This window comes from Camponotus floridanus, unplaced genomic scaffold (genome assembly GCF_003227725.1).
Source record: "Camponotus floridanus strain SB8 unplaced genomic scaffold, Cflo_v7.5 scaffold383, whole genome shotgun sequence".
NCBI classification, from domain to species: Eukaryota; Metazoa; Arthropoda; class Insecta; order Hymenoptera; family Formicidae; genus Camponotus; species Camponotus floridanus.
Genome location: NW_020229529.1, coordinates 55,426 through 66,343, shown reverse-complemented (window position 1 = coordinate 66,343; position 10,918 = coordinate 55,426). Strand labels below are relative to the sequence as shown.

General features: G+C 26.7%; 1 protein-coding gene across 1 annotated transcript; it reads right to left on the bottom strand.

The window, feature by feature from the left end:
• Positions 1–3,773: 3,773 nt before the first annotated feature.
• LOC112638837 (proto-oncogene tyrosine-protein kinase ROS-like) lies at positions 3,774–9,723 on the bottom strand. The gene is made up of 8 exons (XM_025411224.1): positions 9,605–9,723; positions 8,855–9,175; positions 8,347–8,670; positions 6,658–8,108; positions 5,670–5,774; positions 5,255–5,460; positions 4,496–4,969; positions 3,774–4,268 (listed from the first exon to the last, which is right to left on the bottom strand). Exons 1-8 carry the CDS (start codon positions 9,721–9,723, stop codon positions 3,921–3,923), a joined length of 3,348 nt encoding a protein of 1,115 aa, XP_025267009.1. The 3' UTR covers positions 3,774–3,920.
• Between the last annotated feature and the right edge of the window lie 1,195 nt (positions 9,724–10,918).

Genomic DNA, 10,918 nt, shown 5'->3' with positions numbered 1-10,918 from the left:
AACCACTATAAAAAAAGCGCACCATGCTATCTACCGCAAGGTGGTGTGGAAATGATAGCGCATCATTTTCTCGCCACGAAAAGGGGGGACGGGTCATTTTTCGGCGCGGTATTGCGATATATCGCAAACCACCATCATGTCTCGGAGAGCGATCCGCCCACCGCTTCGCCGCGCTCGTAGTATCGGATTACGGTGGGACGACTCTCGTCGCCGCGTGCTTTTACTCACGCAGATTGGTCGATCTTTTTTATTTAATATTTCGTTAATTATTGCGACAATCCCAAAACAATACAGGTCATTTCTTCTTAATTCGAGCCAATCTACTTATTTATTTCATTTTGATCGAAAATCGACGGACACCCTGTATATCTAGGAAAATAAAGAAATTTGAAAAATCAAAGAAAAATAACATAAAAATCTGTTAAAATGCTATCGTATGTATATAATAATGTAGATAGTACAGAATATAATAACAGATAATAGACAGAAAACATCATTAATTTTAAAAATTATTATTTTTATTGTTATATTATATATATTTAATAACATATATACTTACTTTATGAACACAACTAACCCCTTTGTAAATATTTTTTCTTATTAATTTATCAATTCTTTGTATTGCACTGTCAATATAATCTTCGCGATGTCACTTGACAAATAACACTCAAATGACATGAAACATGCAAAACCAATCAGAGCGACGAAAAAGAAACAACAATACATTTCGAGATTTTCGAGATAAACCGATACATTCGAGAATCGACTTAATGCCCTTTTTAGAATAGGATTCATATTTAGTTAAACTATTAACTGCAATAACATTCAATCGTTTTAATCAACCGAAAAATATCTCTTACCTGCGTGTAATTTAAATCTGGACACATGGAAACACTTTCTTCCTGGAAGATGTTTGAAGTGGTATAATCCTTCAGTGATAGTTGCCTTTGTACTAAACCTTTCAATAAAACACGTAAAATTGTTCCAAACATAATTTGCATTTTTCGTAAACGTTTGCACTCAATCGATTTCCATTGAATCCTGAATTAGTCCTGTTTTTCTCACTCTACTAATTCTGATATGTTAATCGAATTGATATTAATTCATATACATACGTATATTTTCGATAAATTCCTTAAAATTCAGTTTGAATCAAACGATAAGTAACGCGATAGTGCGTTTCGGCTAGCAGTCGTAATAGTAACTGACTTAGAATGATGTGGTTAGCAATCACAATAGTAACTGACTTAGAATGATCAATCTCATCACGTGGTGCCACGATATTTTATTAGTTACTTCCGTTATAATTTATTTTTTTCCACGGAGATACTCGCGTTATTTTAAAAAGAATTAAAATCATTAAAAATTGTTTCTCAAAAAAGTTATATATAAAACAAAAATAGTTCTATGTATAAATAAAAATAATTATATGTATATATAATTGTTTAATAAATTTTATTATAAACATTTTATATTAATTTATTTCTAAGTATCTTCCCTTTGACAAAAAGTACGTTTAATATAAAAAGATATTTTGATTGTAAGAAAAGTAATAATGGATTTTAAAAAAGAATGATTTATACGTTTTATGTATATTTACATAATGCAGTTTGAATCAAACGATACATAACACCGTACTGCTTTTGTTTTAATACAAATAAGTAAAAATTTATAGTAGCACATACATAACTAAAATAAATAATATAATTAATTGTATGAGACATTATTATCATTATTTGCATTGAATAACCTTATAATATAATATACATATTATATATATATATATATATATATATATATATATATATATATATATATACAGGGTGTCCCATTTTAATCCATCCAGTCGAATATCTCGAAAACTAAGCTCGGGAGAGAAAAATGTTTCAGACAAAAGTTGTTTGGTTTCGAGGGAGCCATAAGATGGTACCATTGGTTTGACTTTGAAGAGTCATTTGAAGGTCACGTGAAGGTCACCTCAATCTTTTTAAATGGCACCTCCTATTTTTTATTACATATTCTTGTAGCTGACCTCGAAAGCTTTCCAAAACGCTATAATAAAATATTTTTTCATAGAGTACTTTTCGATTTATGAGGCTTGAAATCATTCCTTAATTTTACATAAACCGTAATATATCTAGTAAAATATTCATTTTTCGATTATCTTGCCTTAATACTTTTATTTACAAAATAATGAGAGAAATCAATTGGTATAAAAAAAAACAGTTGTTTCAAAGAAAAATGTAATTGTTAATTGCAAATTATACATATTTTTTCTTAAAAATAACTATGTGTTTTCTTTACACCAATCGATTTCTCACATTATTTTGTGCATAAAAGTATTAAGGTAAGATAATCGAAAAATGAATATTTCACTAGATATTTTATGATTTATGAGTAGAATTAAGAAATTATGAGTAGATTTATGAGTAGAATTAAGAAATTATTTAAGCCTCATAACTCGAAAAATACTCAACAAAAAAATATTTTATTATAGTGTTTTGGAAAGCTCTCGAGGTCAGCTACAAGAATATCTAATAAAAAATAGGGGGTGCCATTTAAAAAAATTGAGGTGACCTTCACGTGACCTTCAAATGACTCTTCAAGATCAAACTAATGGTACCATCTTATGGTCCCCTCGAAACCAAACAACTTTTGTCTGAAACATTTTTCTCTCCTGGGTTTGGTTTTCGAGATATTCGACTGGATGGATTAAAATGGGACACCCTGTATATATATATATATACGATATATATATATATATATATATATATATATATATAAAACTTATATAATATAATTTTAATTAATATTAACTTAATATAATATATTTAATATATATAATATAATATAATAAAAAATTTTTTAATATTAATTACTTTATTATTTTAATTCTACTATTGTAATTTTATATACGACAGTGTTTATTATGCACCAGTGTGCATTAGTGCATCCAATCAAATTCCCTTTTTTTCCCGCTATAAATCAATTACTTTATTTCCAAAAAAATGTGATAAACACTTTAATTACGTGAAATATAATTGACTTTATATTGGTAAAGAGACATTTTGCATAAGAATATTTTTAAAAATATAAACATTAATATAACGGTCTCTTTTTAAATTCATGCATAATACTAGATGTATTTTCAAACATTTTACAAATTTATAAAAACTTTTTACTCATCAACAAAGATATATATATGTGGACGAATTTTTTCGAAATGATAGACCGTACTTGTGTGAATATATATTTATACATTATTAGCTTTATTAAACAGTTATTGCAGATAAAACAATAAATATAGTTCATTTTCACAACTGCGTACTTTTTTAATCATCAATATAATTTGAATATATAGTAAGTTATTAAATAAATAGATATAATATATTTATATTCTTAACTCGAATAATGTAAAAAATTCATATATGTTAACTGTTATAAACTCAAAAATAATTATATTATTATATTTATATATTCACAATTAATTATAGAGGATATTATTCACGTTTCCTCTTTCACTCATAAATTTTACAATCAGTTTGTAATTATCGGTCATATATAATGTCGAAAATTAATTATATTATATGTTCAAAAAAATATTGTTTATACATATACATATATATAATCACAATCATAAAATTTCTCTTCGATTACTCAAAAACACAAATAAGATATATAATCGTATTATTTGATTTTGTACAATCATGAAAACGAATGTGATATTTTTTAATAATAATCAAAATTGTATGGAAAGTAATATTACAAAATGAAATTTCATTGATACATGTAACATTAAGATTAAACATAAAAATAATCAGATCAGAATCAATTTAGAAATATCCTAGAAATATTTTTTCTACATTAAGATTTATTGAGTCGTTTGGAAAATAAGATAAGCAATCATTTAAGTATATCGGCTAAATAGTATCGACTGGACTTAGTAAGGCATCTTCTATGTTTTTTCTTAATGCTATAATATTTTTCAGACAAAATTTGAAATTTGGTCTAGCATCCGCTGCACACCAGCAACTTAGCATCAACTGGTACAATGGTGACGGACAGTTAAGAGTCATCGGTAACCTGCCTCCAGCACGTACATAATTTACCACTTCTTCATTAGTCTTGACACTATAAGGTTGCTCACCCAACGATGTAATTTCCCACATTAATACCCCAAATGACCAAACATCGCTTTGAGAAGTAAATTTTCTGATCATCAAAGATTCGGGTGCCATCCAGCGAACAGGAAGCAAAGTTTCTCCTTCCTAAAACATGATTTTAACAAATCTTTAATTTTCTGGTTCAAGTTGTTCATTTTTAGAATATGTGCAAAATAAAAAACGTTTATTTATTTCTTACTGTATATAAAAAACTGTTTATATTCTATATTACTTAAAGAAACAATGCAGTATACTATTATGATATAAAAATGAAAAGTATTTTAAAAAGAATTCAATTTTTAATCAATAAATATTTTCATATTTGTATTTACCAAGCGATAATAATCATCCTTGTAAATATCTCTAGCTAGCCCAAAATCTCCAATTTTGATGACACGATCCTCGCGATTTCTCGAAGATACTAAACAATTGCGACACGCTAGATCTCTATGTACGAAACGCAACTCTTCCAAGTAACAACAACCTCGCGCAACATCTTCGCACATAGCGAACAAATCTTGCAAACGCAGAGCATGCGAATCTGACATTTGCAAATTTCGACATTCTCTCAAATACTTTAACAGGTCACCAATTTCCATCAATTCCAACACTAGTAACGGAGAATCTCCATCTAAACAAACGGCCAACAGTCTTAATATATGTTTGTGTCGAAAATGATTCATAAGCTTGGCTTCCTTTATCAATTTCTTTTTCTCATAGGAAGAAGCATCCTTTCGAAGCGTTTTTATTGCAACGGATATCTCTGTACCCGATCTTTCTAAGTTTTTCACCTTTCCGTGAAACACCTGCAAAATATTTCACACAAATTTACATACGTACTTCATTAGAAAATGTGTATAATTTAATGTCAAGTAATATTATATTTTACTTTATATTAAATAATTTAGCAAACTATATAATAAAGTGCATATTTGTTGTCTCATCTAAATTTTTCATATTACTTATATATTTTATATTACTTATAATCTATTATAAAAATTTATGTAATTTATATCTTTATTAGAACATACATATCTGTTTTGTTGATCCAGAAATTGTTTTGAAACATTGCTTAAAAGATTAATTTTTACCTTTCCGAATTCGCCGCTACCAATCCGTTTTGTAAGTGTAATCTGTTTACGTGCGACTATAATTATCTCACATTCATCCGGATTATAATGTAACATAGGACTAAAAATCATATTGAATTGAGTGTTTCGGCAAGGTAGAATCGCCAATTCCATATCGATTGGTGAAGACAAAAATTGTTCATTATTACCTCTGCTTTGACGATGCACTAAAATTTCGAGTTAATTATGTAATAACATGTATTATAAAATCTACTGTTTTTTTAATAAATTTAATCGTTTAGTTTTATATAATTGAATTACTATTTTCAGTAAATTTCTAGATATTTTATCAGATATATATATATATATATATATATATATATATATATATGTATAATTTACAAATCAAGTCGATAGCCAAATCAAACATACTTACAATAATAAAAGTAGCAGACGCAGATTATAGTAATTATAACGATAAAACTTAACGTGAAAAATAAGTAATATTTTTTCACTGTTATTCCAGGAGTGCTCGGAATATCTATATTAAGCAAAAATATAATTTTAATATCTTCGTCTGTGTATGTTTTTACAAATTTATTTTTACTTATAACATTAATACAAAATATAATTTTTGGTCTATTCATATCTAAAAAAATTAGAACGTAATATCTATGCAGCACAGAATGTTACAACTACTTTGCAACAATATTGCAATATTACAAATATATTTTCATTTTATTTACGAATACGATATTAATCCTCAAAGATAATATATCTTTTTATTATAATAAGAATAGATACTATTATATCTGTCAGTATATTTTTCTTTGCATTTTTATGTATTTTTCACATGTAAATACAAATATCAATTTCACAAATAAATATAATTATAACGAATTTTTTAAATTTTTAAATAAAAATATAATGAGTAATGTATAATTAATTCTATCACTAATATATATATATATATATGTGTATAAAGTACCCATTATAAGAGTATATAAACATTTAAAATAAGAAAAGTGATTTGTAAGTAAGAGTTTAAAGTAATTTTGTATAAAAATATAACATTTTATGTTGTGTACATATATGATTATGTTTAAATACAATTTTGCAATATATTATCTTAGATATTGCAAACTTCTATTTATATCGAGCTTTTTAATTTAATTAAATGTTTCCAAGATATTTATCCATCGAAAACAAAAATATGGTTGCAATTACATTGCATTTTTTCCAATATATTACACTATAATATTACTACAATGTTTCATTGCAAGAAACGAACAGCTTAACTTCATCACAGTCTTATAACAATAACACAGCAGAGTTTCGCATTCGATTTGCAATATTGCAATGTTTCAATGAAATTATTCTTCAATAAACCTTAATGTGCTACATAAGTATCTTCGTTTGCTTACCAAGTGTTGAAAAAATAAATCTTTCATCAGCCGGCCATATAAAAGTTTCCTCAAATTCGAGATATCTCAATATCAAGCGAAACTTGTATAAAGTTCCCGATTGTAAATTTTTGACATGGTACATTACTTTATTGTTATAATTTATTTCAGTATAATTCATTGTTTGCCACTTTTCTGCTGCAATATCTTCGTACTCTAGTGTAAAAAAGATCGTCGAATTAATGTTGGAGATCCATGAAATGTTCATGCTATTTATGTCGACCTCGCTCAAAGTAATATTGTTTGGTTCTGAGGATATGTGAATGATCTCGTTTAAACTCTCGTTGTAGAAATCGCTGAAATTAGTTGGATACACACGCACGTATATGAAGTAATTTTGTACTGGTAGCGACAAGTTAATCTTTGTGAAAAATCTGCCATCTACCATACGTTTCGGCATATTAATAAATAGTTTGCTCTTTTGTTGAATGCCGTTTACTAATATAACTGACTTCCAATGCACTTCGTAGTTCACGCTCACGCAGTTTAATTGCTTGGGTGGCATCCAATGAACTACTGCTACAGGAGGCGTCAAAGCTAAAACACTTATGTTTTCTGGTGCATTAAGCTTGCCTGAATTAGTTTTTAATGTTATCACATTCGAATTGATTGGATTTATTGATAATTGATCAAAGTAAAAATTGCTTAAAGTAAACTTCAATTTGTACTCTGTAAATGGCATTAAGTTTTGAATCTCGTAATGTCGCTCGCACGTCACATATTGCAGCACATTGAATTTTTTAGACTTGTCTAGGTTGTTGTCTAAACAATGGCTTATAGAGATAGTATATATAGTAGTTGGTAAATTATATTTTTTGCATCCACTCTTTACAACCGGCTCCGGAAGATTTACAACGATGCTGTTTGCCGTTGCATTCATATTCTCAAAATTGTAAACTTTTTCGTCAGGTGTTAGACATCTCATTGGAGGATATGGTTGTACAGATTTATCTAAAGCGTAAAATTTATAAATGATTTGTTCTGAGTATATTTTCGTTTCGTATTCGGCTGCATTTACGCTCTTGAGACTTGCATATATCTTTTTCAAAGTATAAAGACAAAATTCATCGCTATAATCATCACATGCTAAAATGTAAATGTTTCTTTTGTCATTCGTCTTAGATACGAAACTGGAGATATCACTTATGTTTTCCTTGTATAAAATCTTACTGCATATAGAAGCGTTAGTGTCTGTCACAAATATGTGATTATAAAGAAACCAGTAAGCTAACGGCTCCTCATTATTTATGTTTTCATTTATTCTATAAACATATGTATCTTCATCATGAAATAGGCACAAGAATGTATAGTCGAGTGATGTCAAATCAATTTTCTCAAATTTTTTATCGGAATTATATTCTATTATACTATATTCATTATTCGCCCAATTGTATGATAAGTAACTTAAAATTCTAAAAAATATGTAATAATTTTACTCTCATTTTTACTTTGATTATAAAACATTATTTTAACAGAAAACAAAAATTTGTTTGTAGTGAAAATTCGAAATTCTTATAATTATATTATAACCTATTATTTTTTTTACTTATGATCTTAATTGTAAAATCACGTAAAATTATGGAAAAATTACAAATATGCATAAATCTTTAATAGAAAATTATTTTTTCAGGTGAACGGTAGTAAACGTACCCCATAGACGGTAACACTTTTAAAATGACAATATTAACGTTTGATGATTTGATAATCTCATCAAATTTAATTATGCCATTTTCCCACATTGTTAAGTCGAACTTTACAGTATAAGAGTAGGTTTCATCATCATACCCATCGTATCCATCATACATGAAATATAGATTTCTTGCTACCCAGTCAATGCAGAGATTATATAGATACTTATCAAAGCTAGCTATTTTTGTGATATTATTTTCATTAATCTTCAATGTCATTAGGTCTTTTTCGATACTCCAATAAATTCTATGTTCTTGTATCGAATAAGTGACATATCCTACATATCTGAAAAAAAGGAACCAATTATAATTGTATAGTAAAAAGTTATAGTTGAAATTTCTAATTTTATAGTTACTGCTGTAATGTTGATAATAATAAACATGTGCATAATAATAATAACTTTAATTTCATATTTAGTTTTAAAAATAATTTATGATAAATATAACTGTTTTTTTATCAGTATACGTACTCTGACGTTAAGAAATTAGTAATGTTTAAATCCATGTCCAATATTTGCATGCCATTTCTGGATGTGAATAATAATTTAGGTATTGGATTTTCATGTGTAGTCGACACATTGATTAAATCCGTGTAAGGACCAGCAACAATTTTAGTATGCGCACGTACTCGAAAATAATATGTTGTGTTAGATGTTAGATTGTGCACTGTGTGCTCCAATTTTGTAGCTGTGATATTTTTATCGTCGCAGGTTTCTTTAAAGTTCTCGAAGAAAGAACACTGCACTTGGTACACTTGTATTATTTCATCGGCAAATTTTGGTTTTTTCCATCTATGAAAACATAAAATTTTAGCAAAACGAAAAGCAAGGCTAAAAGAACATGGCGCAAGATGTCAGAGCGTAAAAAAGTCGAAATAATAATAAAGACTCTAAGTAAGAGACATAATATATTAATAATCAGTCAGATATAAAAATATAAAAAATATGTCTTAAAAAATTGATTCGAGTGAACAGAAAATAATACATACGTTTCGATCTTTTCAAGATTTTTTTCAATGTCGAGATGTCGTTAGAAAATAAATTAAATTAAATTTAAATTATATTAAAATAAATTAAAATAATAAATTGAAATAAAATTTGAGCCATTTTATATTTTAACAAAATTATAACAGAATTATCATTTTGATATATTTATGTCGTTAAATTTAAGAAAAAGAAAGAAAAATGGAAGAATACAAACTGAGAATTTAGACTTCTTACCTCAATGTCACAAAAATGTCGTTTACTTTTTCTGTAAATTGACTGTCGAATTGTACAAATGCTCTGAGAGATATTGGCTTGCTCAAACTGCTTTCTAAAGATTTTAAGATTGTACACATTAACACAGTTATATATAAGATTAAGTGGATTATCTCAGTAAATCAGAAAAAACAATTTAATGTGAAAATAACGGAAGAAATAATAAATACACTACAAAATATGGAAATTAGCATAGTATTGAACTTTAAAAAGATAATATAAGAATTTTTTGCGTCATTTAAGATTTAGAAAAGTAATCGTTAATTCATGGCAAAAACGAATAAATAATTCTTACTAAAATGACAATTACTTTTCGAAAAATTCTTATAGCTTAAAAAATCAGAAGTATAATATTTGCTTTAAAACAGAGTAACATATTAATAAAATTTATTTTATCTTAAATTATAACAATTTTTATGTATAATGTTATGTTTATATTATGCTTTTCTGTTTCTTTTTAGAATTAAAATTTATATTCTTTTCAATACTGGAAGATATTTTTAGATTTGATTGCTACTCTCTCTTGAATTTAAATTATATTTATACCTTTTTATCATAAATTTTATTATTAATGTTTTATTTTTTTGCAACTTACCGATAGATTCTGGAATGATAGAAATATTTGCAAGTATAACTTTATCGACTTCCCGCTCATTTCTCACAGTACTATCAAAATGGCTCCGGTCAGATTTGAATTTTAGTATATGATGCTCACTTTTCTCGGACATTGAAATATCCTTCATAAAGTATAACATATGAAAAGAATTAAGTGAATATTATTGAGGCGATTGTTTCTGGCTTTTAATGATAAATTACATAATACAATATATTAAATTAAACAAAAAATTGCCATTCGTTTTTGGTTTACTTAATAATACCGTTTTGATATATACCATTTCTAAATGATATAAATTGAATGTGATGTATTGTAGTTTTATTCATATCATAAAATCTATTTTATATTTATTTTTTTTAAGACATCTTGTATATCAAACATACTCATATCAAAAGGAAAATCAATAAATAGGTTAACGAGAATCAATGAGGATTCATAACAGCTTTTGTCAAGTACAAACGAAAGTGTAGCTCTTTTATTAAAACAATTTTGTCTAACGTTTTGATTCTTTCTCACGATAGGTTAGTTAACTCAATTCAATTATACCGTAACGCATATTTCTATTTAAAAATTTGCCGATATTATTAAAGTTTTACTTCAGATTATATAAAGATATTAAAGATATTATTAATGATATTATTAATGTTTGTACTTCAAGA